This window comes from Lynx canadensis, chromosome D2, assembly GCF_007474595.2.
Source record: "Lynx canadensis isolate LIC74 chromosome D2, mLynCan4.pri.v2, whole genome shotgun sequence".
In the NCBI taxonomy this organism is placed as follows: domain Eukaryota; kingdom Metazoa; phylum Chordata; class Mammalia; order Carnivora; family Felidae; genus Lynx; species Lynx canadensis.
Window position 1 is genome coordinate 48,298,329 of NC_044313.2, and position 27,058 is coordinate 48,325,386.

The window sequence follows — 27,058 nt, forward strand, 5'->3', positions numbered from 1 at the left end:
GGTCTGTAAAGCCGGAAAACCCGCAAGGGGCTTGCTCTCAGAGCCCCGGCCAGCATCGCACACGTTCCCTGAGTCCCCAGCAGCCCGTACGGGGCCTGGCCCTGCTCAGGGTCCCCTCCCCACCTGGTTGTCCCACTGTCAGGAGCGGGGCCTGTCGCAGATCAGGGTCCTGCCGGAAGAAGGCTCTGGGCTCTGAACATGCTCACCTGGCCACGCCAGTGTCTCCTCCAGGGACACCCGAGGTAGGGGCTCCTCCAGATCAACACCAAACCACCTGCCTGCTTGCTCGCTTGCTTACTGTTTCTGTTCTGTTTTGGTTTTGCCAGGTGATCAGGCAGGGGTGGTGGTTTAGAAGCAGAAACAAACCCCCAAACCGCTCCTTAAAGTTCACAAAATAGCTAATTCGCCAAACCTTCGTTTTTTGTCAATTTATTTAGAAAACAATTAACATGGGCAAATGAGATACCTCAGTGTTACAACAGAGTATAGAAATGTCTAGCAATAGTCAAATAATTTGATCTTTAAATACAAAATAACCACATGAACACCTAATATACAGGTTTCATCTGAATACATATTTATTAGATAAATATTAGAGGTTGTCACATCATCTAACTACATACAGCTTTGCAAGACTAGAAATCACAATTAGGTTTCTGACCAGTTTAAAGTTTGAAATGGTTGCATTGTACAGAGATGTACAAAGACGATGACAATGTCTGTGGGGGTTACTTCAGGCTGCGCTGTGGGTGTGTTTATGTGTGGACATGTGAATCACCTGCAATCATGATATCAAAAATTATACAAAGTATGAATTTGGTTACAATTTTCGTCTGAAATCCCCATTTCTTTTCATTATTTCCATAGCACCCTAAAAATACACAGGTGGCAGGACCAGTACACCGGAAGCTAAATAGTACATGGAGGTAAAATAAAAAACAAAACAGAACAAAAATGCCTTTCCACACAGGGGCAGAGTATATTACATAAGACAAAGGTGGAGAGAGACCTCACAAACGCTAACAGGATCTAGTTTTTTTCACGTTAAGATGGAGTTTCAAGCCTTTTTTTTTTGTTTGTTTGTTTTGTTTTGTTCCGTAAAATAAAAACAATACACATTCCAAGGGAAATGAATGCATCTGTTAACGTGTCTCTATTTCTCATTTACATATGTACACACGTCCCTTGAGTCGCTGCTGCTGACGTCATCCTGTCTAGATGGTCAGGTCGAGGGAGCAGACGTGTAGCTCTCTGGGGTGGGGGTGTGGGGGGGGGTGGTGGTTAGGGCTTTCATTAGGGAGAAAGGATTAGAAGTGTCTTCAAAAATAAAATGGCTACAGGGAACATGATACACGGGTAAAGCTTCGAACCAAGGAGATGGGGTGATTGCCTGTACTGGGGCCTTCCCGCCTGCCCGCTGGCGCCCTGTCCGTCTTGTGGAGTGGCAGCAGAAACGTGTCTACGGCCTGGGTGGATGCTTGTCACAGAGAAGTGGCTTGCTGAGGCCTCGTTTTTGCTGAGGTTACTTATGGCTCCAAGTAGTCGTCCAAAAGGATGAGGGAAGCATTCCCCCCCCACCGGAGTTCAGAAGCGCCCTTGCTTGGGGAGGCTGTCGTCACCCGAATCTGTCACCAACCGGGGCTCTCTCCGGCCCCGGGCACCTTTCTGCCTCCCTCACCCCCCTGGCCTGGCTCCAAAATCACTCCGGGAGAGGACGTTCCCAGAGCACGGGCTTCAGGCACCACGGTTCGGGAAAGCTCTTTGTCCAACTTGCTGGTGGAGGTTCGCTTGGGAGGGGCCCCAGGAAACCTGCCTCGGGTGCCGAGCCCTGGCTTCCTCAGAGGTGGTTGAGGGAGGTGCCCAGAGCCCGGGCTGTGGGGAGCAGAGCGACCCTCTGTACTAGAAAGCTGTGGGTAGGTTGGTGAGCAGAGCAGGGACACCCGATAAGAACCAGAATGGACCCCAGGCCTTTCTGGGAAAAAGTAGCCACAGCAGGAAGCAGGAACTTGTAAGGAAGGCATTTGTAAGTCTGTCTGGGGCAGAACATTCCCAGATGGCCGAACACAGGAGCGTGGCCACCTGCCAGGGCTATCGGCCACTGGGCAAGGACGGCCGCGTGCTACCTGGCATCGTCTCGTCCCCACCAGCTGACTGGGGATGGCTCTGAACAGTGGGCGGCCTGCTCGAACTCACGGCACAGCCACCCACGTACTTTGTCCCTTCATCTGTACAAATAGCCCTGGTTGCTTTTTTGTTTTTGTTTGTCGTTTTTTAAAAAAAAGGACTCGGTCTCGTTGTTGAGTCAAGGTATTTTAAAAACACCAGCAAAGGCTATAACCAGGTCATGAAAATGTTGAATATTATCAAAGACAATACTAAAATATTCACAAAGATATTTACAAAAGCAATTCTCAAAATAATTGATTTGCATACTGAACACCACGCTGTTTGAAAAAACCTCGACAACGGGACAAAGGAAAAGGGGGCGGGGACAATGGCAGCTTTCCTACAGAAAACCTTGTGCCGGCTGTCTGGTACAGTGACTGGAAATCAACAGCTGGGGCCACCGTTCCGGTCAAATCCAGAGGAGTGCTGGGGACCACCCGCCACAGGGGGAGACGGAGCTCGAGAACACGGACAGTGGACGGGAAGCAGGAGACCCCAGGCAGCAGCAGGGAGGGGCGCAACGAATTCACAGACGTGACCCAAGTGACGGCCCAGCAGCATCACAGGCCATGCGGCTTAGGGGGACAGAGGACCCCCAGACGAAACGGACGCCCCACAAGCTACCCGGGAGACTCCGAGAGCAGTAAGCCGGATGGAGCGAGGCAGTGGAGGGAAAGACCAGAGGCTGCTTCTGCTCCGGTGAGCAGGAGTGTGGGCAGCTTTGCAGGGCAGGGGGACACAGAGGGAAGGAGAGGCCGGCAGCCAAGTGCGGCACAGAGACACCACGTGACGCTGGCGGGCACATCCCGGCACGTGTGGTGACGGACTGGGGTGCAGCTGGGGCAGCCTTGAGCACAGGGACAGCCGGGACGGGGGGGGCCGGAGAGGTGCCTGCGCCATGCCCGCACAGGCGCCTGAGCCTCCCCCGCCCCTCCACCGGCCCACCCGGCTGTCGGGGCGGACACAGCAGAAGTGGGACAGAGGGAAGCAGGTGTCCCCCGTAACAGTCTGGGAGACGTGGGTGGGGGGCAGGAGGGAGGAAACAGGACGCGTGGAGAGAAATGGGTTGCTTGCCGTCCAAGTCTACCGTCCCCTTTCTCAGATGACTCCGTAGCTTAATCGTCATTGAAAAACAGGGAGTGGCTCGGAGCAAAGTTGTAAGTTGCCGTTCCTATCGGACTCCGGCTGGCGGCATCCCCCTGCCCCCCAACTAAGGGCACAGTAATTTTGGCTGGGGACTCTCTCCCTCTGCTCCCCGAGGCCGGGCCCCGGACTGAGTCCAGAGGTCATGGGGCCAGCTGCACTGTCCTGGCTCTGAGGAGGCCCTGACCCCCTTTCCCACCGGTCCCCAAGCAGGAATGGCACACCCTCTCTCGAACACAGAATCTTGTCCTTTTTTTCTCTGCTTTCTGAGAGAGAGTGTTTACAGGGTATCTTGGCTTAGAGGTCAGGGGTCAAAGCGACGACCTTGGCCCCTGAGAGAGTTCTCTTTCCCAGAGGTTTGTGCTTTTCTGTGGTGGTGGTGGTGGTGGTGGTGGTGGTGGGTGGGCCATTCTCACTGCTGCCAACCGTCACTGCTCCTCCAAGGCTCGGGGCCTGCCTGGGTCTCGGGGCGCCTTCTCTCAGGCTCAGTCACTTGAAGGAGGCTCTGGGCCAGGAAGCAGGGAGGCAGGGTTACAGTTTAGAAACCGGAAGAACCTCGGGGGGCACTGGAGGGTCGTTTGGAATCAGCACACACAGAGGGACCAGGAAGGCTTTGTCAGCGTGTGCCCTCTCGCCGGGCCGGTTCCCCACCTCGAGGCTCATCTTCAGGGCCTGCTCTGGGCACGGGCACCAGACCCACACAGCCTTCACAGTGCACCCTCCCGCCCCTCCGCTCTGAGAAGGCCGCAGCAGGGGCGGTCTGAGGGCATGGGCTCCCAGTGGTAAAGTGTGTGTGGGACAGACGGGGAAGGAGGCAGAGTGGGGGGGGATGGCCCCAGTGGAGGGGTGGGCTTCAGTTGTTCTCAAAGAGAGACAGGAGGTCATCGTTACTATTGCTCGGCAGGTCGGGGGGATCCAGGTACGAGAGGAGCTCATCGGGATTTGTGAGTTCTGGAAGGAGCTGGAAAAGAAGTACAGAAGCCCAGATGAGGTGTCAGCTGAGGGGCTGGGCTGGCCCAGGGTGAGGACTGCAGGGGTGCCCCCAAGGACTGCCGGGGTGCGTGCTTCTCTACCTGCTTCCCGGGGTCCTGGCGGGACAGGGGACACTAACCGTGCTGGCTGGCCTCAAACGCGCCCAGGCCACTGGGCTAGCCTGGGGCACACCCGCGCTTATTTCCAGTGTGGGGGAGACAGGCCCTCGGCCCGCCAGCCGGGAAGGCTCGTGGCAGGTCAGGGGGCTTTCTCTTGATTCCGGGCTTCCTCTGGCCCCAAGACCCTGCCAAGAGGAAGCCTGGGTCACGAAGGCCTCCCAGTAGAAACCACATGACTTTGCACGTAAGGCCGGTGGTCCCTGTAGCTCTCGGCACCCTGGACCTCCCCCCAGGAGCTCACTGCTCCCTGGTGAGCCTATGACCAGAGGGCGGCACGGAACCATCCTTCCCTGCGGCCCCTGGGCTGTGGCTGCAGACTCTCCCTACCCTCTACTGTGAGGTCCTCGGACTCCTTTTGTCACTCCGGGGAACCTCATGAACCTAAGAGCACCCTCACTGGACGGGTCTGGGGAGGAGAGCTGGGGGAGAACCCTAGATGGCCGCACAGCCGAGGAAACCCCATTCACCATAAAGACTGCCGCTGCCTGCCGGGGCAGAGGGTGGCCACAGAGGGGCTGAGGCGTGGAGAGGGCAGAGCAGGCCTCCTCTCTGGGAATCTAGAGCCTAGAGGCGTGGGATGGGAGGGGCAAGTGCCACGTGTCCCTTCCCGGCCCACCCTAGCCGGCTACCCGGCCCCCATCACTCGAGGGCTCCTCCCACCCCGCTTTCCAGACCGGTCGGGCCTCAAGGTGGGAGACCCCTGAATCTCAGCCACCCACTTCTGCCCCAGTAGTCCTGGCACGACCCGAGGCTGGTCCTACTGTCACCCCTCACCGGGGCCTCTCTGAGTGAGCGATGGAGCAAAGCGGCAACACAGGGCGTGGACAACACACGGACAGGAAACTGGACACAGACACATACCAGCGAGACAGACAGAGGGACCCTGTCACTCCAGCCCTTCCCCTGCCTCAGGCCAGAGAGTGTGGCAAACACTGAGATGGCAAGCTTGATGTGGGGGTGGGGGCGGGGAGGGGGTCGGAAGGAAGAAGGGCAGGGGGCCTTCCTGTGCTTCCTCCAGGACCCTGGCCCAGAGGGACTCTGTGAGGGCCTGTGGGGGAAGGTGGGGTGGGGCAGGGAGGGGCTGCAGGACTGTGGCCGAGGGGACCGAAGGGCAGGTGCCGGCAAGGTGGGGAAGGGGGCGGGGGAGGGATGCTGGGACCCTTGGTGAGGCTTCCCCACTGTGGGGTTTCCTGGTTCTGGAGCCAGGGGAGGCAGGCTGGCTAGGCCCACCCACCACCCACCCACCCCCTCATAGCTGCACCTCCTCCACCCTGGGCCTTGAGCCCTCGACACCCACCCCTGCTCTCGGGCAGGTCCCAGCGCCAGGCCTAGCCCCAGGCCGGTGGTGACCCCAACTTACATCCAGCGAAGGCTCCGGCATGTCGGATGCTCCCTGTGCTCCGGCCTGACCCTCTAAGGCTGAGGAGGGGTTAAAGGTCAGGTCGCTGTGTGGATGGTTGCTGGGAGCGGCCTGTGGCGGTTGCCGGGGAGGCTGGGAAGGAGGAGGAGGAGCCCCACTGTGATGTAATGGAGGCCCTGACTGGCTGCTGGGGTGTGGGACGTGCAAACCTTGTTGTATGGAGGGATGGGGCTGGTCAGAACTGCCAGCGTGTGGCATCTGTGGAGGAGGAGAGAGCAGGAGAAAAGAAATGTGAGGTGACGAGGTACAGCAACGAGATGCCTGGAGAAATGAAAACCAAACAAAACCAGGAAAATAACAAACCCCCAAAACAAAGCCACCCCCTTACAAAGCTCAATGCTTTTTGTTGTTGTTGTCGTTTTGCAGAGAAACAAACAAAAAAAGTCCTCCCCCGAGGCTGCCAGTCAGGGAGGCTGTGGAGAGGGAGGCGGGGCCAGGGCCTGTGAGGCCATGTGGGGGCCGGGAGGGAGGTGGCCTGGAGCTCTGGGACAAGCAGACACTGAGAGCATGGTCCAGGCCCCTCGCAAGCCCCTCTGCCTCTGTAGCCCGGACACCATCACCACAATGAACAGGAAGGGCAGAATGGAGAAGCAAATGGGCATGTTTCCAAGGAGTGGGGAGGCGGGGAGGGTGACGCTGGCAGCGTGGTACGGCACACCCCTTCCCCCCACCCCTGCCCGCTGCCCCCCGAGGGCCAGGGGCAGCGGAGAGCAGACACGGACAGACAGCATGGGCAGGCGTGCAGCTCAGGAAGGGGTCTGCGTCCCACAACGGGCCCTGGCGGGGGGGGGGGGGCGATGCTGGACACAGAGGCACCTTCCAAGGGCCCGAGGTGGCAGCGGCTGGCCCCTTGGGACCAGCCCTGCCCGCTGCCCAGGGTAGGGCAGAATTGAGCCCCGAGTCAAAGGGGCAGAGCAGGGCTTCTCCGCATTGCCGGACCCTTCCTGTTGGCCACCCACCTAGGCAGCTGTAGGCCGCGTCCCCGGGTGCCGAGGAAGGCAGGCACCTCTGTGCCTCGCTGGGCGCTAGGGCTCACAGAGGGGGTGCCCCGGTGAGGCAGGAAGTGCTTCTCTAACAGATCCACTACAGGCCCGTGCTCTCCTGTGTGCACGTGGACTGAAACACCAGGGCTGTGGCCGGGCAGGGGGCCTTATGGTGTATGACATCGAAACTTCCCTGCTGGTCTGGGTGCTATCCCAAACAGCCTCCCTTCAGAGCTCAGATCTTGGAGCACAAGTCCACACTCTCAGCCCACGGCCAGTGCCCCAGCAGGTCCCCCAACCGCACTCACACGATGCTAGCCAAGGGGAGCCTGACCCACCAGGCTGCCGGTGAGCAAATGTCTCCTTGGTCTTTGTATACCTTCCTACCCACCCCATCTTCCAAGCCATGCACACATTTCGTTTTTCCTTCGTGGGTTTCGAAACAGCAGCCTGATCTCCAGACCCTAGTACCTCTTCCTGTTTCTCCTAAAGCTGCTCCCAGGCCTTGCTGGGAGCCTCTGCTCAGTCCAGCCAGCCCCACGCAGCACAGGGCCCCTTCCATCCCGGGACTGACTGTACGACTGTGGGACGGTGTGGGGGGGATGCACACGAGGCGGGAAGGACCAGGAGAGGCTGGAAGGATGGCCACCATGACTGTCAGTAAGAGGCCAGCTTGTGACTCCCACCCATGACCGTGGGTGCCCCACAGTGCCCATTCTGGGGGGCAGGGAGTGGCTCCACACTCCTGGAGCAGCCCAGCCCAGCCCAGGCAGACAGTCTCTAGATCTGCTGACAACGGCTGTCCCCCTCAGGCCCAGAGGGATGCTCTGAGACCTGCTGATACACCTGTCACCTCTCCTGCAAGGAAGAGTCCTTCAGTGACCCAGCACCTGACGGGAGCCTCTCTGCCAGTGTCCGCGCACGTGGGCATCCAGCTGGTGCTCAGCCAGGGCCAGGCTGCCCTGGCGCGGGGCAGTTTATCCGTGACTGTACTATCCCTCTTCGCAGCTGTACTTCTGGGTCGCCGTCTAGCGAAAGCCCAGAAATAGGGAAGGACGGTGCATATCTAGGGAGCACCCCTGGGCGGCGGGGGTGGTGGTGGGGGGGCAGGCTGTGAAGTCAACTCACAGGCTTAGGGCCCTCTGAAAAGACCCCAGGTGGCAGGGCTCAGAAAGTAAGCGACATCCTGCTGCCATTGTCCAGTGCTGGGACCTCTGTGTGTGACAGGTGAGCGTGTGTGGGGTGTGATCTGGGTGACTCCTGGGCATGGACTGCTGAGGAAACGGGGGGGAGCTGGGAGAGAGGCCCCCAGAAGTCAGAAGCTCCACGAGGCAGAAAGGAACTTGCGAAAGTGTGGCTGAAGCCCCGTGACAGCAGCTATGTCTGACTTGGCATTCTGGAGTTCCGTAGGAAAGATGCTGCAGTGTCCCTCTCCCAGAAGCCTTCCGGTTAACAGCCACTCTTGCTGAGAATCGGGTGGCTCGGGACGGGACAGCTTCTGGCAGAGCCAACCCCGTGTGGATCACAGTGCGATCCCAAGGCCCTTCCTCCCAGGCCACATGGGGGAAGATGGGGGGCCTGCAGCCTGGCCTTCCGGTGCAGGCCCGCCCAACCCCACTGCCAGGCCCTCTGCGACTGCCCCTCCTCCTGAGGGGAGAGACCAGGGACAGACAGAACGACTGAGGCCTGACTTCAGCCCTCAGGCCCCGGTTTCCCCAAGCACCCCAACCGTGCTGTCTCCATCCGAGCGCTGCCAGAACCTTCGCTCCGTGGGCACAAGGCCTGTGTCTGTCTTGCTCACAGCAGGTACAAAACCTGGCCCGGAGCAAAGGCTCAGGAAATGTGTGCTAAGTCAAACAGAGCCACGCAGTACTCACTGGAAGAGGACCTGGGGTGGCCAGGCCTCTTACCACTGTTGGGTGTGTTAATAGGTGACACGGGACGGGGCGTGAATATTCTGAGGCTGAGCAGGCGGTGGCGATATGCAGAAGACTCAGACCCCTGGGGAGCAGGTGCCTAGGTGTGAGACAAAATTCTAGACAGCTGGGGCTACGGTAGGTCAGCATCTGAGTGTGCGTGTCAGGGAGAGAGGCTGGTGGCGGTGGTGTGTGTGGGGGTGTGGTGGGCATGTGTGGGAAGTGGGCGTGTGTACGTGCAGTGTGTGTGCAGACAGGAGCCTGCAGCTTCCCCCATCTGAGAATCCAACGTCCTAGGTGAAACCAACGTCCTTGGCCAAGTCCAAGGACACCGACTCAGCCTCGGTCAGGCCTCTCACTTCCTTCTGAGCCCCCAGACCCAATTGGCAGTCTTCCCCTTTGCCTGGGAGGGAGCTAGGCAAACATCAGAAAGGTCCTTGGGGGAGCCCTCTGCTCCCAGCCGCCCCACGCGGAGGACGGGGGTGAAGGGGGAGGTAGGGAGGTCAGGACGATGAAGAGGTACTCACAGTTTCCTGCATGGGGTGACTGAGGGGTTTCTCGAGGGCGGCCATGTTGTTGGGCATGTCCGGGGGGTGGGAGAGCTGGGGCGGCCCGTGCATGAAGTCGTTCATGGACGTCCCGCCAGGGTTTCCGTGGGGGAAGTCAAAGTTGCCATGGCCCTGGTAGTTGTTGCCTGGGGAGAAAACAAGATGGCACCGGGGCAGTGTCACCCAGAGGGAAGGCAGCCACGGGGTGGGGGGAGTGGGGGGACACGGAGTATGTAAGTTAAGATGTGACTCCTGTCCTGGCTCCTGTGGCCTTAGACGGAGCAGCAATACAGCCTCCTCTGGTGGGCCTCAGCACCCCAGGACCTGAGCTGTTTTACAGTTACGAGCCGGAACAGAGTGTGAGCAAGAGGTAGGCCAGGCTCCTGAGGGCAGGGGAAGATGATGCCCCAGTCTGAGCCTTCCTCAGGATCTGCTGCGCTAGACCCCAAGACCTGTTTCCTCACTGCCCCCCACGTGGCTGCACCCCTTCAGTGGGAAGACCGCAGCCCAGAGTGGGAGATCACAATTTCAAGTCCACAAAGAGAGCTGCACCAGCCTCGAGGTGACACCATTAGAAGCCAGCTGCCTGGCCTCCCTGGCCCTTGCTCCTTCCCCAACATGGCCATGGAGAAGGGTCAGAGGACCAGCATACTGGAAGGCTGTGGGATCCTGCTATGTGGGTTAACCTCTCCAGGCCTCTAATCATCCAGGAGCCTGGATCCTGCAGGGAGCTGCCATTGCCAGTGTTTAAGGGGGCTGGGTACTTTCTAGGAACCCAGGGCAGTACAGCATAGCTTGGTCTGGACAGCAGGGAGAGTGAGAGGGCAGGTATGGTGAATTTGGTGGCCAGAGACCCCTGGAACTCTGTGCCTGGAAGGATGGGAGCATTTCAGGGACCGGGACAATACAGATCTCACAGAGAAACACGGAAGGGCTGGGGGAAGGGCCAAGAACTCCAAGTGGGAGTGTTCTGTTAGTGCCCCCAGCAAAGCAGGTTCCAAAGAAGGCAAGGAGCTGTCCCCTGGACTCCAGGAGGCAGAGCCCACTTCTCAGCAGGGTGCTGACCCATAGGGCTGGACGGAACCGGGTGGTGAAGGAGACACGATGGCATTGAATGGGCCACCATACCCCCAAGTCCAGTGACGTGGGTTGTGTTTTGGGGTGTATGTTGCCTCTACCTCTTCACACCACAATCCCCCCTGCACCTGTCACGTGAGCCCAGAGACCTTGTACCCCTGCTGGGACTCACTCTCCCACCTCATCCAACGTCACCCACCTTGGTTGCTGTAATCGTTGGAGTTGGCGCCCCCCGGTGGAGGCGGGAGTGGGTAGGGGGATGGGCCAGGGCCCAGGGCTGCGATCATTTCCATGACGTTGGGCATGATCATCTGGCTGGGACTCATGGTCTTGAACCGCTTGGAGGGGATGCCATCTGGGTCATCTTTAATGTGCAGGTCTGACTTGATGGGGACTGGCCGCCAGCTGCACGTGGGGTCGATGGTGACCTCTTCAAACTCGGAGCTGGTGGGGAGCAAGGGGGCAGAGCTGAGGTCACGCGGTACCAGGCCTGGGATACAAGGGCTTCCAGCCCAGGCAGACACTGAACTGTCCCTGCCTAGGCCCCTGTCCCCATCCTTGCCACACTCTGCCATATGACAGGGGTGTGAGGGATTTTTACATCTGTTTGAGAGATGGGGAGGGTGAGGTGAGGAAAAGCAAGTGGCTGGACACAGGACAGCCGGCCCCAAGGCCTGCCGCCCAGGAAGTGGCTGTCCGGGGCACTGTCTTGTTCTGGCTGAGCTTAGTCCTTTCTAGAAAGTTCATTCGCCCCCAGATAGAAAAGTTCCTGAGGTAGAGTCACAGAGGTGAGAGCTTGGGTTGGCGAATGGTCTGCAGCTGGGGACAGGGTGGGGTATCAGGAATGTCCCCGTCTCGCCTCCTCCAATCCAGGCGGGCATTCCCCCGCCCCCTCCATGTGCCCCGAGCTGGGGGGGTGCCCACTTACTGTTGGATGGCGTTCAGGATGCCCCACATGTACTGATCCACCTCCAGGCCCTCAAGCAGAGCCGTTTTACTAGAAAAAAAGAGAAGGGGGCTTGGCCTTTGCTCTTGGAGCCTAGAGACTAGCGCATAGCGCACCCCTTCCCACCAGGTCAAAGACTCTGCTTCTGCCACGGGTTACTACTGGAGGCAGTGACAGGAGAGCACGGCCTTGTGACAACTTGACACAAGAAGACTGCACGCGGCCCCTGTGCGCCGAGCTCCTCCGCCGTGTCTGGGTTCTCTGTTTGGCTCCTAGGGCAGGAGGAGGTGGCTAGACCCCAGACGGCAGGCCCAGATGGAGGCCAGTGAGGAAGGTCCCGCCGGGGTAGGTGTTACTCACTTGCACACAGGACACCGCCAGGTCCCTCTCTCACAATTCAGCTGCAGGTACGACTCCAGGTCAAAGCACTGCAGAGGCCGGGAGACAGACAGACAGACAGACAGACAGATGAGAGGACGTGTAGGTGCAAGTGCCACCGTCTCTGGGACCCTTGTGAAGATCTCCCAGCAGGGAGGCAGTGGGGGGCGGGGAGACGGGGGCTGGGTTGTGGGGGCCGGCGATCATGAGGCCTTTCCCCTGCTCACATGGCTAGCCGGCCACGTTGAGTCCCTGCATGGCTCACTTCTCACACCACCTCGCCTGTGAGGTGCCCGATGGCCCCTCGCCTGTGTCCTCTCAGAAGGCTTCCTGGATCACCCAACAGCGTGTCTCCACAGACCCTGACCCATGACGGCCTGGCCTCCCCGTCAGCCCAGCCCCGGCTCCGAGAACACATCCAGTAGAGTTCATCAGTACGTGTTGGTGCCCACAGCGTTCTCCCTGAGGGAAGCTCCTGCCCTACCATGAAGCCCTCCAGACCTGCTGTGTGGAGGGAGGGGCCGAGGCTTCACCTGGCTTGGCCCCCCAGCCTCTGCAGGAATGGCCGCTCCCCCTCTTCTGGGACTTCTTCCTGAGCAGCCCCCACCCAGGGCATCCCACCCATCCAGGCTGCCCACATTTGCACAGTGCTCTATTAGAGCAACCCAGGCCACGACAGTCACTCACTCCACGGCCACTTCCTGAACACCTGCTTGGGGCCAGGCCCCAGGACACAGCAGCGATCAGGCAGAGGTGTCCCTGCCCTGGGGCTCCAGGCCAGCTGTGGCCGTATGTGCAGGACTTGCACCTGGCTTCTGACATCTGTCAGGACTGGGACTGTCCAAATCGGTTCTGGGGCCCCCTGGGAACCTAGCCCTGAGCATGCAGAGAAGATGCTCGCTCAAAGGATGGCCGGAGGCCGGAGGGAGTGAATACAACCGGCTGCTGATGGCCGCCGAGTCCTCTGGGGACCAGAAGCAGGCCCTGCTGCCAGCCCTCCCGCCCCCACCTGCCCCTCACCATCCCAGCCAGACGCCAGCCATCCTGCTCCCGCTCGAGCTGCACCTGCCAGGACCACTCACCTGGACGTGCTTGCAGTCGTGACCTCGAGCAGGCAGCTGGATGCGCCGGAATGTGATGGGGCACTTCAGAGACACCTTGATGGCTGTCTGCTCCACGCCATCCTCTCCGTTGAGGGTCGTGTTGCCTGACGAGGCAGCCACGCTGCTGAAATTCCGCTTGACTGTGGGGCAGGAGGCACAGGTGGCTGAGGAGGACGGGGCCACCCTGCACACATCACACTCCCTCGTGTGGCTAAAACACACCCTGCTTCTCCACCGCCCCCCGGACACTGGGAGGTCCTGGGAATAACTAGCGCACCCAGGCCTGGTCACAGGGGAGCTCGGCCCGCCGGGTGCCCTGGGCCACCCAGCTCTCTGGGACGGCAGCCCCCACGTGCGACGTGTGGAACGCGTGTGTCCCTGGAGCAGCCGCGTCAGCTCCCCAGTCTCTGAGGAACAGACCCCGCCTTCTCCAGCACGGGGGACTTTCTACGGCACTTACAGAAACACGGTCTGGCCCTTCCCACTGACTTTCTGGGTCAGTGGAGAGCCCTTCAGGCGCTCCCGTGCTCACTTCTACAAGGGTGGAGATGGGAACGGACAAGCGCCGGGCGGGGACGGAGGGCTCAGGAGGTGATGTGGAGAAGCAAGTCGAGCGGAGAGGCAGCGGTGCACCGCCCTGCATATTGCCCCCGAGTCATCACCTGGGTGCCTCCTCCAAAGGAGGGGACTCTGAGCCAAGACCCTGTCTCTAGTTTATACATGAGCTGTTGAGGTGGGGAGGCCGGTCCAGAATCCACCCCTGGGTGAAGATCCCCTTTGTCCAGTTCCTAGAAGTGATCTTCTAGGTGATCACCTCCTCCAGGAAGCTTGCCTGGCCTGTCTACACCACGGTGTGTGGTTTTAATTTGCCTCACATCCTGTGCTGCGAGCCAGCTCTTCCATGTGAGGCGGGCCTCACAGCCCATGCTCATCTGATCACCCCCACGGCTCCAGAAGGAGGGACATGAGCTGGGGGGGCGGTGGGGACTGGTGCCAAGGAACGCTCGGGCCCCGGGGTGTGTGCATGGAGCCAAAGGCCGGTCCCGGTTCTCATTCCCTGTGCCCCCGCACTCACTTTTCGTGATACAGTGCTCCGCGGGCAGGAGGCGTTTCTTGAGGAGGCCTTGCAGCACGGAGCGCACGGAGGGCCGGTGGACCAGCTGCAGCACGAAGAGGTGGGACTGCCGAGGAAAAGCGTACTCAGTCCCCACCCCAAGGCCCCAAGGCCCCCATGGCCGGCCCCACTTGTGCCCAGAGGCCCCTGGAGGCCAAGCACAGGAAAGGGCCCATGATCCACAGTGATGCCACTCTAGAAGAGGGTCTCCTGAGGCCCAGGATGTGTCCTGGGACTTGTGAGCCTGGGGACCCAGGCAACGGTCACCACTTGGGGGACCGTTACCTGGGCTCTAGGCTGACTCTGATGTTGAAAACCTCCTGGCCTGAGTTATGGGACACCAGGCATGAGGACTGGAGTGGGCCTCACTTCCTAACCTTGCCTGGCACGGCTCCGTATCATGTGTTCTCCACCTTTCCTGCCAGAGGGGGTCACCCCTGTCTTCACTCCTCCAGGAAGCCTTCCAGGACTGCACACCCCCATAAGCCCCTACAGGTTCCTCATTCTGACGGCATTCCCCATCCTGTGACTTCTGTCTCTCTGCTCATAAGGGCAGGATCAGTCATTTTCCTTCCCGTATGTCCCCCACCGCGGCCAGCAGAGCAGGACAGGCAGGCAATCTATTTCCCCACAGGTCCCTGGGCAAGCCCCGTGTGCCAGGCCCGGATCTCTGGGAGGACAGGCGTGTGGCTCAGATGTGGATCCAGAGCAGGTCACGGATCGGGGGGACACACACAGTTGTTCCACAGCCCTGGGGCAACGTCTGTGAAGACGTGTTTCTGCAAGACCACTGCCGTGGCTGCGGGGATGAGGACAGAGACCCGCAGTCAAGGCTGCAGGCCAGAGGGGGACTCAGCCCCCCACGCCAGCCCCACCCGCACACTCACGCAGCAGCAGGCCGTGACGGTGATCTGGATGGTGTTGCGGCCCGGCTGGCACACGTGCTTGAGGTGCAGGGGCTTGTGGGAGGTCTTGTTGTCCCCGCGCTCGATGGTGAGGGGCGTGGCGTTCACGCTGACCTGCACCGAGGCCGGCCAGTTGGTGTTCATCTGCCGGTCCTCGTGGTGGTAGCACTTGAACTGCAGCTCCAGGTCGGACCTGAGGGGGTGCGGTGAGGCTCAGCTGGCTCTGCCCGGGGCCTCGGTGACGCCTGGCCACCTCGCCACAGCCCGAGTCCCTCAGGGCCACGCGTCCTCCGCTGGCACCACCGCCTTCACCTCCCCGGGCTCTCCTCTCCCACTTTGGATGCCCACATCCCCAGTCCAAACCCACCGCCACAGCCCAGAGTCCCCTGCAGTGTTCACTCCAGCCACACCCCACAGCTCTGCTGGTCTCCTCCTGACTGCTCCCCGTAGCCCCTCTATCCTGTGCCCCAAGGATGGAGACAGAGGAAAGAAACGGACAGACAGTAATGTGACAAGACCAGCTAGGGGACTGATTATGTCCAAACCAGACTCCAGTTGGGAGCAGCACCCAGGTCAGCCGGCTCAGTGTGGTCAAGGCATCGAGTGAGCTGTGCGTGCGCACGTATGTGCCCAGGGCAGACCCGTCTCGTGCCTTTTAGGTGCTCACCGGGCAGCTAGAGGTTGCAAGTGTGAGTCCTGCCTGAGGAGGAAGGGCCGAGGGTGGAGACACCAGTGGGTCCCGGCATTCAAGAGAACTGGGTCTGAGTCCCAGCTCTGCTGCTTGCTGTGAGAAGCCCTGCAAGCTAATCAGCTTCTCTGGTCTCACTGCCAACGGCACAAGCATTGCCCACTGACAAGATCCAGGTAGCGACGTCATGTGTGGAAGGCACAGAACACAGGGCCTGGCCTGGCCAGCTACCTCCAGACCTTGTACTCGAGTGTGTCTGGACGTCTGAGCAGCTGCCTGTCTCGGCGGCCAGCCCCTCGCAACCTGTCAGACTTGCTGGTCCCGCCCAAGCCAGCCCCATCCCTCTGTGTCCCCGCTCTAGCCACAGCAAACCGTGTTCAAGTTCCTCTTGCCAACTCAGGGCCTCTGCATTGAATACTGCCTTATTGGCCTTTGGGTCTGAGCTAGCCACCTTTTCCTCTGGGAGGTCGTCCCCGATCAGTCTCTCAGGACCAGGGTGAGTGACAGCTGCTTCCCTGCTCTTAGGCCACCATACCTGCCGAGGCCTGTGACATCCCCCAAACCTTGCAGAGAGCAGGGCCCAATCAATGATGCTGAACGGGTGAAGGTGGCAGGCAGATGCTGCTATGATCTGTTCACGGCAATGCCTGGGCTAGGGAGGTCACCACCGGGGGCTTCCTTCCCCCGGCTTGAGCCTGTGCCCCCCGCCATGACACTCACCTCCACATCAGGGTCTGGTGGACTGTGGGCCGCAGGTGAAAGACGTGGTTGCTGACAGCCAGGTTGTGCTCCAGGCGGAAGGGCTCCAGCACCACGCCGTCCCGCACAGGGAACGTGAGCCGCAGCTCGTCATTGTGGTTGGCTGGGTGGGGAAGGAGCTGGATGAGCCCCGCGCCTGTGGCCGCACGAGCACACAGAAGCATGGGCTCCAGGGCTGTGGGTGGAGCTCGCTCGCCCATGCAACACGCACCCTTAACTGCACGCTCACGGGGCCACACAGGCGTGTGTGTAAACAGGGCCACAGAAGCTGGGCTCTTTGCCCGCGTGCACACCAGGGAGCCTGTTGCTTCTGTCAGTCCACCCGACCCTATCCTGACCACCCCTGCGTCCCGTGTCCCACTCACCCTGGCTCTACTTCCCCTCTTATGCCCACCTACTCCCCACTCTGGAAGCGCCAGGCTTCTCCGCCCAGCCCCTCTCCACAGCTGGGAGCCGCTTTTCCTTCCAGCCTCCAGCTGCTCAGGAAGGTGATGAGGACTGTTGGCAGCACAGCCCTACCCCAATTTCCCTTCTGGGTGGGGCTTATCTGCTTTCAAGCCCTCCTGCCCTTGCCACACAGCCAGCCCCCACAGGCAGTCCAACTTCCAAGCCCCCTGGCTCCTGGCCCACTGCAGGGCCCTGGATGGAGCCGGCCAGACAGAGGGAAGAGGCGGGGCTGGCCAGACAGAGGGAGGAGGTGGGGCTGGCCAGACAGAGGGAGGAGGTGGGGCTGGCCAGACAGAGGGAGGAGGTGGGGCACTCACCTGGGGGTGGTGGCAGAGCGCTCATATTTGGCTTGATGTCAGGCGGGAAGGGTGGTTTAACGTCTTGGCTGGGGGACAGGTACGGGGGGATGCTGCTCCCGGGGGTCATGGGGGGCGTGGGGTTCCCTGGAACAGGTGAGTGGGGGTAATTTGCCACAGGAACCGGCCTAGGAGGCTGGGGGGAAAGAGAAACCACACATAGGTTATGGGGTCACGGGGATAGGAGGGACTATGTCTGTGGACATACACCCCACCCACCCCACAGTCCTGGGACTATGGTTCCTGGTCCCTCAAGGGAAGAGAGCCCTCCCCCACCCCTCAGGACACACGTCTATCCTGGTCAGCACTAAGGCCTCTGTCTCAATTGGAAGACAGGTGGGCCTAGGAAGGGCCTTCCCACCCTTCACTTGGGTCACGGCACTGCAGTGCCAGGCAGGTGCAGGGTCCCCTGCCCACTTGACAAACAGGGACACAGACTCAGGGTAGGGGGGACTAGTCTAATGCAATCTCAGGAGGAGAGGAGAGCTAGGGTGAAGCCCAGGTCTCTGGTTGCCTACATAATGACTCTAGGCCATACCCTCCAACCCCCCCAGCTCAGGGGGTCCCCAGATGGAGTTGGGCCTGTAGCATCCTGGGCAATCGGCACCCCAGGAGCCCCTCACCCTTCTGGTCCCAGGCCTTATGCATCCCTGGCCCACCTGCCTGGACCTGTGGATTCCGTCTGGGCATTACTGTGTCCCAGAGCTGACGACCCGGGAATGCACCCTGATCCATGGGCCCGGGGACGGCATGGCCCCTTAGACACACAGGTGCACGGGGCTTAGAGCTAGGATGAAAACTGGAACATACCCTATTGACATTCCCCTGGCTGTAGTTACTGTAGCTGCTTCCCGAGAAGGTGTTGTTTTGTCCATTAAATTGCTCTGGCTGTTAAAACAAGATAAACAACGTGATGAACATGGAAGGCAGAAAAGCTACCAGAAGCCTGCTTTCTTTCCTGATGTGAAAATTGGCCAGCGGTACCATACAGGGGATGCTGGTGAGGCCCATCCAGTGCTGGGGTGCAGAGCGGGACAGGGGTGGAGCAGGTCACCTGCGGGGACAGCATTTCCTCTCTCTTTCCATAGCTAGTGATACAGCATGAGTTTACAAAAAAACCAGAAACACCTAGTGTGTTAAAGCTGGAGCAGCGAAGGTGGTCATGTAAGTGAGCATGAATTCTCGCCAAATATACGTAAAAGTGTTTCTAGAGCAGGCTTCACTCCTGAGATGTATTTTACAATAATCCCAAAGAAGGAAAAAGCGAGGGACATTTGGGTGGCTCAGTCGGTTAAGCGTCCGGCTCTTGATCTTGGCTCACGTCGTGACCTCACAGTTGAGTTCAAGCCCCCGTTTGGGCTCTGAGCTGATAGCGCGGAGCCTGCTTGGGATTCTCTGGCTCCTTCTCTCTGTGCCCTGCTTCTGTTCCCTCCCTCTCTCTCAAAATAAATAAACAATAAAAAAAAAAAAAAGAGGGAGGAAAAAGCTATGTACCTGAAAATATCTGTGATACTGTTACTTCCAAAGTGAAAAATCAGAAACAACCCAAATATCCAATAAAAAGTGAACAGTAAGATAGGGTGTGGTTATGTATCCGCAGAATGTTAAACATCCTTAAAAGAATAAAAACCATGGAGACTTTGTAGCAATAAGTGACACGCTTGTGATTTCACGTCAAGTGAAAGAAACAGATTCAAAATTACAGCCTTAGTAACAGTCTCAGAACAGGCTGATGCCCATGTGCGTGTAGCGAAACAAGGTTTAGAACTAATATTATCTAGGTGGACGCTTTTTCCTTTAAAAAAATGCATTTTTTAAATTATTATCTCGTGTGCTATAAATAGTGAAAGGAGAGGAGAAAACCCTTGTCTGAACCCGTGAGAACAGGAACGGACATTTTGGTCGCTGCACGCATGGCTCTGAGGACAAGATGACACATCCTGGAAGTCCCTGCCTGCCCCCTGGTGCCTCAGGGGAACACAGAGCCAAGAGGACATGGGTGGGGGTGGGGATGGGAGGTGGGGAGGGAGGAAGGGGCCTGTGGGGTGGTGGAACTCACCTTGTAATACTGCCCCATGTTGACCGTGGGGGGTGGGTACTGCCCCGTGCTCGGCTGGCTGGGCATCCTTTGCCCGGGGTAGTTGGGAGAGGTGAGCGGCCGTGGGGGGTTGGGGGTAGGGTACTGGCCTGGCTGGGTGGGGAACTGGCTGTTTGGTCCATATTGCTGGTTTCCATAGTTGGGCTGTGGCGGCAAAGGAGAGGAGAAGGTGTGTCAGTGTCGTGGGGCCAAGCTACTCACCAGACGGCCACCTCACCTCTGTCCTTGCTGTTTCCCACTGGCAAACTGCCCCCTCCCCCACCCGGAGAGAGGAGGCTGAACCAGATGATGTCTGAGGCCCTTGCTGCTCTGAGACACTAGGTTCTGGCTGTGCGGCTGGAGGCCCCCTCACCGTGAAGATGTCTTCTCCAAGTACCCTGCTCCCCGAACCGAGGGCACTTTCAGAGCCTCTCATTCCTGCCATTGTGAGGGGGCCCTATTCCAAAGCCCCCTTTGTGCCTCTCCTAGTACTTGGTACGTGACGGGGCAAGGCAGACAACAGGATGTGCTTCCAGAGAGGGGACTCCCTCGACCCCTGCAATCTGAGGCTGAATCTGGGAGGCACCGTCCCCAGAGCCCGCACTGAAGAGAACGCACAGCCACTCCGTTCTGGGCCATGTTGCAGGGGTGGGGAGAAGCCGCCTTGTGGAGGTTCCAGACAACCCTTCTCAAGACAGGCGACTGAGAGAGAAGACAGCTCCAGGGAGGGGCAGGACCACTGTCCTCGGAGATCTACAACGTGACACATGACACGCTATGTCCACCTCGTAGCTGCCTTCCCCCTCTGTAAGATTAAGTGACCCTCAGGGGCCACCTGCCGCCCAGACACTCCAGGTCATCACGTCCTGTGGAGTCGCTGGTTCCCTCTCCCTTGTCTGTTGAAGCTCCTGGTTTAGTAACTGTCTCTCTTGCCTCCAGGCTCAGAGGTCCCAGCTGTGTCCCGGAATCTGGTAGACAGTGGGCCCTCCATAAATCCTCGCTCAACAAATGAAAGCAGGATCTGAAGGTAAGCGGCGGAGGAGGGAGGTGTCCACGCCAGTCAGGGAATCTGCCACTCACGCTGCTGCGATACGGTGGCCGCTCTGTGTGACAGTGGGGTTCCTGTCACGTCACCAGAGGAGGAATGCAGGTGGGGGCTGGGGCCTTCCCACCAGACTGCAGAGGAGGAGTCCTGTGTGGCACGGGGCAGTCTGGCACCTGCTCCCGGCCCAACGTGCCAACAGCTCAAAGGTTCTAGAAGCACGCCGCTGCGAGGGAAGGCCTGCCTTCCCAGGCAGCGTCAGGCCACGTGACTACCCGGCGTCACAGCCCGGAGCCAGGGCGTTTTGTAGCAGGGGAGCATCAGCATTCTACGAAGAGGATGATTTAGTAAACATAAATGAAGGCCTCTGGTGGGCCCTGGGCAGCGCAGCACAGGGGCAGGCACAGACGGATGTCAGAGCAACGACTGGGAATTCCTTTCCCGATCTCCTTTCCTGCCATCACCTCCTTGGGGGCCCGCAGCGCTGAGTCTGGGTCTGCACATGCATCTCTAGCCCAGCCAGCAGGGACACTGGGAGTGTGAGCACAGAAGGGGCGAGAGAGGGCCCAGAGCTCATGTGGGGGGCTGTATGTGGGAGACAGACGCCAGCGGCTTGAGCCCCCAGCACAAGGACAGCCAGGGCCTTGACAGCCACGGTCCTTCTCTGGCTGGTACCTCCCTGCACCCGTGTCCACCCAGGAGTGTCTGGGTGTTTGAGGAGGTCCCTGACCTCTCCCTTAACTGGATTCAGGACGCCTCCAACCATGGCCAAGCCCGAGCCAGGGTGAATACTGAGGGAATCACAGAGACCTTTGAGGAACTTAAGGTTGGACTCTAAACCCACTTGCAAGCCTGAGCTGAAGGCCACAGTTCTGAGACAAGCAGGGGGAAGCGGGTCTGAGAACAGGCAGCAAGCAGACAGTTGCCGGGAAATTGCTCAGCAGGGAGCCTCGCCTAGGTAAGGAATCGAGGCAGGCTCCCTGAGGAGCGTGGGCGCTGGGCTAGGATTCTAGGGGCCCTGTGTCTTTTGCTCCTGAGCTAAATCCTTACCCAGATAGGTCACTTGCTGCCAACTTCTTTTCCTGTTGCTCACGGAAGGCCCTATGACACCCCCTCCAGGAAGTCCTCCTTCTCTGACCTCAAGCTGAATTCCATACACCCCACCGTGCATCACTGCCTTATGGGTTCTTGCTTAGACCTTCTCTTTCCTGCTGAGGTCTCGGTTCCCAGAGGACAGGTGTGGGTTTTACTTCCCTAAATCTTCACCGCCCCCTTGGCCGAGCTGGCTGGGCAGCCAATTAGGCAATGTTCCTCCCGAAAGAGCAGCTGACAGTTGATGGAGAAGAGCCCTAAGAAGCAGGCTGTCTGCCTTCCAATCACTTCTCCGACATGCACAGGCATTAGATATGTACAGGGTTTTGTCTCCTCTCTTGCTCTTGGAAGTGAGAAGCCCTCATGCGGATGTGAGGAATGTGGACTCGAGGAGGTTTCGCTCCTTACTCAAGTCACCCAGTAGCCAGTCGGCAGCTGCAGCTGTCCGTACCCGCCTGGGGCCAAGCGCCCTGGGTACAGCCCCTCATTCAAATCTTCCAAGCAGCCCCAGGAGGTGGGCTGGACCGTCACCATCTTTTATAGGTGAAAAACCAAGACTCAAGAAGGGACACAGCTTGATCAAGGACTTCCAGCTGGGAAATGGCAGAGCTGGTCTTAAAGCCTGGAGCCCGATTCCTCAGTCCTTAGGCTTGGCCTTTTGGTCCAGGTTTTGTCCAGGTCAGTTCGTACCCTTTCCAAAGTACTGCCCACAGTCCCTGTGTTTTCAAGCCCCAGGTTTCCCCCCTCCCCCTCCCCGCCCCCAGCTCCCACCATGAACGCCACCTGCCTGCTGTCACACTCACCTCTCCCGGGTATGGCCTCTTTATGCTTTGAATAGGCAGGGACTGGGGCCGGGGCCCCGGGTAGGTCTGCTGGGGCATCCGCTGCCCATGGGTGCCAAAGGGGCTGATGCCGGGCGGCCGGGGCTGGTTCATCCCCATGGGAGGGCCGCTCATCCCCGAGGGTGTCATGCCAGCCGCCATGCTTGCGGGGTTCATGCTGCCCCCCATGGAGGCAGGCCCCCGCGGCCCGGGCTGGTTCATGAATTGGCTGTTATACGCCTGGGTGGGACCCATCTGGAAAGAGGAACAGACCTTCAACGGGAGAAGAAGAAAAAAAAAAAGAATAAAATGCCACATGCATTGAAAGTGCAGGGAGGGAAGGGTGGGGGAGGTGGGAGGCTCTGGGTTGGGGGGCACTTTCCTGTGTGGCTGCAGCTGGTGACCAGGCCCCAAGGGAATCTCTGGCCTCCTGGGCTCACCGCTGCCCTCTGCAGGCCACACGGGAAAGATGCAGCCCAAGGGTGTTATGGGGTGGGGGCGCAGTCACTCCAGAGAGCAGGCAGCATTTCCAGGGAGGCAGGCAGGGAACGGGAAGAAGGTGCAGAGGTGGGGAGGGGCGTGGAAGGATGGGGGGGGGGGGATGAGGATGGAGGCAGGAGCCCCTTTCCTGGAAGCCCTGGCCCCGCCCTTGGCCAATGGAGGCACACCCTCCATCGGCAGTCTGAGGCAGTCCCAGCTGTGCCCATCCTACGGTCCCCACCTCCTGTCCCCTGTCCTGCACTCCTGCGGGGAACCCCCTCGCCTCACATGCCACCCGTCCTGAAGGTCAGGGGAGCAGAACTGGGACCAGGGCTCAACCCCCAGATGGGATGACAAGGAGTATATGGTCTTCAGAGGCCACCACGGGGACAGACTGGTGACAAGACATTTTAGACATGGAGTCCACTCTTTGGCGAGCAGCAGCCCAGAGGGCACTGAGGAACCTCCTTCCCCATTCTCAGACACGCACGAGCCACAAACCCACGCGGAACAAACACAAACTCCCCCTCCCCCGCCACACCCACGTCCTGACACACACCTTTCCACGTGCCTCCAAGAAAGCCCAAACACACCCCGACCCCATCAGCTTTCCCAGAACCCAGGGCACTGACACCCCAGGCCTGACTCCCCGGGGCTGCCTGCCTTGCTGAGTGGGCCGAGGCTCGACTGGGACTGGCGGGGCCCTTACCGGTCCGTACTGGTTTATATCCTTGTTCTGCGTCTCCTGCAAGGCTGCCACAGTGGCCGTGGCCGTGGCCGTGGCTGTGGCCGCCGCCGCCGCCACTGCAGCTGCCGCGGCAGCAGCCGCCGGCTGAGTGAAGTCAGCGGGCGGCCTGGTGTGCGGAGGGATGCCCATGCCTGCGGGGGCGTTAGGACCCCCGGGGTAGCTGCAAGCGAGAAGAAGGGAAGACTTAGATACCTCCTGAATCTACAGATGAACCGCGGTAAGCCCTGGGCTGGGAGGGAGAAGAGGGATCATTCCCAGCCCTCCCGCCCCCAGCTCAGAGACAGCGGAGGTGTTTAGACTCAGAACCCAAAGGGGCGCGGGGCCTCCTGTGGGCTGGCAGCCCCCTTCGTGTCACTTGGTGACCAGCAAGCCGCCCGTGTCGGGTGCTGGGCGGCGCGGACTCTCGCGGCCGCTAGAGGGCCGTGGAGAGGGGTGAAGCCCGAGAGGTGGTCTTGGACAGTACGGGACTGCCGAGGAGGAATGGGCTGCCTCTGCCCGCCCCCACATCCTTGCAGCATCTTCCTGGGGTTCTGTGCCCCTTCCTCCCTTCCTCTTGACCCTGGTGATTCTTGACCTTATGCATCTCTGCCTCCACAACCGGCAGGGAGGTGACCTGCCTGACCTGCGTGGAGCAGCTCTGCCCCCGCTGCTGGGGCCGCCCTCTCCGTGGGTCCCAGCATATACAGACACCAGGCACAAGGGCCACTCTGAGGCCCGAGCACACGGTCCCATCACCACGGGCCTGACGGCAGCTGCTGTAGTGTCTGACCCACAGATCAGCCTCAAAATGGGGAATGATGTGCCAGGAAGCACGGTGCTGGCATTTAAACTGGAATCTTCCTCCTGGGTGGAAGACTGCTCACCTGGCCCCGAAGCCTCCGCTGCCGGGGTAGTTGGGCCGGCCGTACATGCTCTGCTGGATGTAGGGCTGAGCGGGCCCGGCCTTGGCCGAGAACTGTTGCTGCTGCCCAGCAAACTGGGGGGAGTTGAGGCCGGGGTTGCTGGTGGTCATGCCCGATGCCATAGGGTTGCCGCCTGGATTCATGGGGTTGTTGGCATTGGCCATAGGGTTCCCGAGGACCTGTGGGCAGAGAGTGGTTGTCACTCAAGCGGTACCCCAGGCGGCATGGGGAGGAAGAAGGAGACATGGGGGGGGGGGTTGCGATGGTGAAAGGGGGAGAACAGAGAGAAAGGAGGAGAAAAGTGGAGGCATGAATTGTTCCCAGAGCATATGAATGCTTCGAAGGGGTAATGCAGCCCGGAAGCAGGCAGCACAGAAGAGGAGAGCCTCAGCCTGTGATCGAGTGAGGCAGGGCTGGTCCTGCCCCTGGTGCCAGGTGGAAGGCACTGGACTTCTCAGCCCTCCCCCTGCCAAGGGTCCTGGATGCCCGGAGGGTCGGGCCACACAGAGGCCTTGGGATGCTGCTCCGTGAGGGCGAAGAGAGCCCATCTGCCAGCTCCGGAGGGTGGCGGGATGCTGGCCGAGGGACCCCTGTGCCCCGAGACTGCAGGGAGGCCCAGTGGTGCCCTCCCAGGCGGCAAACAGCCCGGAGCCTTCCGCATGGCCATGGCAGAGGCTGGGCAGGCGGGAGAGGAAGGAGTGGAGGAAAGAGGAAGGGGCGAGAGCAGGAGGCAGGTTTGGCCAGGCGTGTGGGGAGGGGTTTGTCACAAGCTGAAAGCTCACCATTTTGCTAAAATCTAACACAGGTTACCCAGTGTCAAAGACCCCAGACACTGGGGCCCTGAGGCCAGTAACAGCCAGGAAGTTCTCCCATTTATCCAACCAAAGTAAACGTGGGCTGGGGAAGAACTGGCTCTCCGTCAGATGAGACTCATTCCCCAGGAAGGGCCCCAGACCGGGGACGGTGTGTAGGGGCCAGCTGCCACCTTCCTGAGGCAGGTGTGGAGGGTAGAGGCGTGCCCACAGCTGAGTGTGCCCTGAGAGCCGGTCTTTCCAGCCAGGCAGAGCCCGGGAGAGCCAGGAGGGCTGGCACGGGACGGGGACCCAAAGGCCCCGGGGCTCAGGGGATGGTCCTGCCTGGGAGGGGCCGGGGCTGGGGGCAGGAAAGGCTCTTACCTGGCTCTGGGATGTGTTGGTCACTCCCCAAACCGTGGTGACCACGGAGAGGGAGCCGGGAGGCTGGTTGGTGTTCTGCTGCCAAGGGACAGAGTCATAGGGGAACGACCCATCACTGCAGAGGGAGACAGAGGGGGGTTCTCTCAGGGGCTGCGTACACAGGAGGGCCCCGCCACTCCACCACGCTCCGCAGCTCCCAGCCCAGCCCAGCCCAGGTGACCCCCGTCTCAGCCAGCTCTAGAACCCTCAGCCCTGACAGGCTGTCCGACGCCGAACAGGTGACATCGCACGGTGACGGACCATGCCAAGCAACCACCTCTCCCCGCATCGCTGGGGACACCCCCATGGCTGTCTGTCTCACCTTAGGCCACCGAAGTCCACAGGCCGCGCTGCGAGGAAGAAGAGAGAGCCGCAGGCCCAACCTGAGCTCCTCCTCCAACCACGCTCTGACATGAAGTGGTCCCTCCAGAAAGCTCTGGTTCCCCCACACCCGCTTCCCCTTGGAACTTCCCGGTCCCTTCTCAGAAAAGGCCGGAAGGGCCCCAGTCTTGAATTTCACCTCTTCCCCCTTCCTCCCGACCCTTCAGAGCAGGTTGGCCACACAGCCCTGCGGATCTGGACTTTGGCAGGAGTTTCCTTACGTCAGTCTCCTTCCTGACTCTGCATCACAGGTACAGGCCTGCCTGCCATGCTTCCTCCCCTGCTCCCAACCCCAGTCTCTCCTGCACATCCCTGCCAAGCTAATCTCCCTCCAACCCCCAAGACACTCTGCGTGATCAAAGACCTTCCTTGGCTCTCAGTGTTTACAAGGCAAAGTCCAAACTCACACACTTCAGAGCGATTTACCCTGTCAGCTCATCAGCATATCCTGCCTCCCAGCTTGGCTCCCAGCTCTCCTGGAGCAGGCGTACCCACGTCTCCCCAGTCTCGTCGCTAGGCCCAGAAGTACCCACTGTGTTTGGTGACATCTCCCGGGAAGCCCCTAAACACCAGAAGCAAGGACTTAACCTTAGGCCCAACACCCTGCCCTATACACAGTAAGTGCTCAATAATGGCTTCCTGTTAGTTGCTGCAAAGAGTGACTCCAGGGAGAGGGAGAGGGCTGTTGGAGTTACAGCATCGAGAACATGCCCGAGGCCCAGCCTTTATGAGTGCTGAGCCGGAGCTGTCTCTCCTCTGGAGCCTGTTCCGCTTGGACTCTGGCACCTCTCACCAGGAGAACATCCCAGACACGGCCCCAGAAGGCGCAGAGAAACAGAGCACCCACATCTGCTTTAGTGGCCCCGCACAGCACCCCGACGGGCAGCAGTGAGGCCTGCCGGGCAGCGCTGCTGGGTACCAGGATGGGGGAAGGAGGCCTGGAGGAGGGTGGCGTGGTAGAAAGCGCCTCGTGCCTCTGCTGGGCTCGTGCCTTCGTCACAGGAAGTCGGCAGGAGGCAAAAGCTCTCACTCACTCCTGGAGAGCTTCTACCCCAGCTTAGCAGGCCCTGGGGGTGCTGGGAGCCAGCCCAGAGGTCAGGACTTATAGGAAGGAGCCGCAGTCCTGCATGACAAGCAGCCAGAGAGGAGCTGGGGGTCTGAGTCTCACGCCTGTTTCTTGCCAGGCCGAGCCCTCGGCAGT

General features: G+C 60.0%; 1 protein-coding gene across 10 annotated transcripts in view; it reads right to left on the reverse strand.

Moving 5' to 3' along the window:
- Positions 1-413: 413 nt before the first annotated feature.
- Positions 414-27,058, reverse strand: part of ZMIZ1 (zinc finger MIZ-type containing 1) — a 202,302-nt gene continuing 175,657 nt past the window's right edge. For 6 of the 10 annotated variants that reach the window (XM_032595210.1, XM_030335186.2, XM_030335184.1 and 3 more), the window contains 18 exons: positions 25,438-25,552; positions 24,224-24,441; positions 23,322-23,520; positions 22,115-22,405; positions 19,160-19,342; positions 17,911-17,988; positions 17,062-17,236; positions 16,259-16,400; positions 14,833-15,043; positions 13,907-14,012; positions 12,811-12,971; positions 11,711-11,778; positions 11,333-11,401; positions 10,604-10,848; positions 9,307-9,473; positions 5,821-6,078; positions 4,421-4,585; positions 414-4,270 (listed from right to left, as the gene is read on the reverse strand). In XM_032595210.1, coding sequence (XP_032451101.1) covers positions 4,163-4,270; positions 4,421-4,585; positions 5,821-6,078; positions 9,307-9,473; positions 10,604-10,848; positions 11,333-11,401; positions 11,711-11,778; positions 12,811-12,971; positions 13,907-14,012; positions 14,833-15,043; positions 16,259-16,400; positions 17,062-17,236; positions 17,911-17,988; positions 19,160-19,342; positions 22,115-22,405; positions 23,322-23,520; positions 24,224-24,441; positions 25,438-25,552 — 2,959 coding nt within the window. In that variant the 3' untranslated portion in view covers positions 414-4,162. The remainder of the gene's footprint in view (positions 4,271-4,420; positions 4,586-5,820; positions 6,079-9,306; positions 9,474-10,603; positions 10,849-11,332; positions 11,402-11,710; positions 11,779-12,810; positions 12,972-13,906; positions 14,013-14,832; positions 15,044-16,258; positions 16,401-17,061; positions 17,237-17,910; positions 17,989-19,159; positions 19,343-22,114; positions 22,406-23,321; positions 23,521-24,223; positions 24,442-25,437; positions 25,553-27,058) is intronic. The other 4 variants (XM_030335188.2, XM_030335190.2, XM_032595211.1 and 1 more) reach the window with 4 other exon arrangements.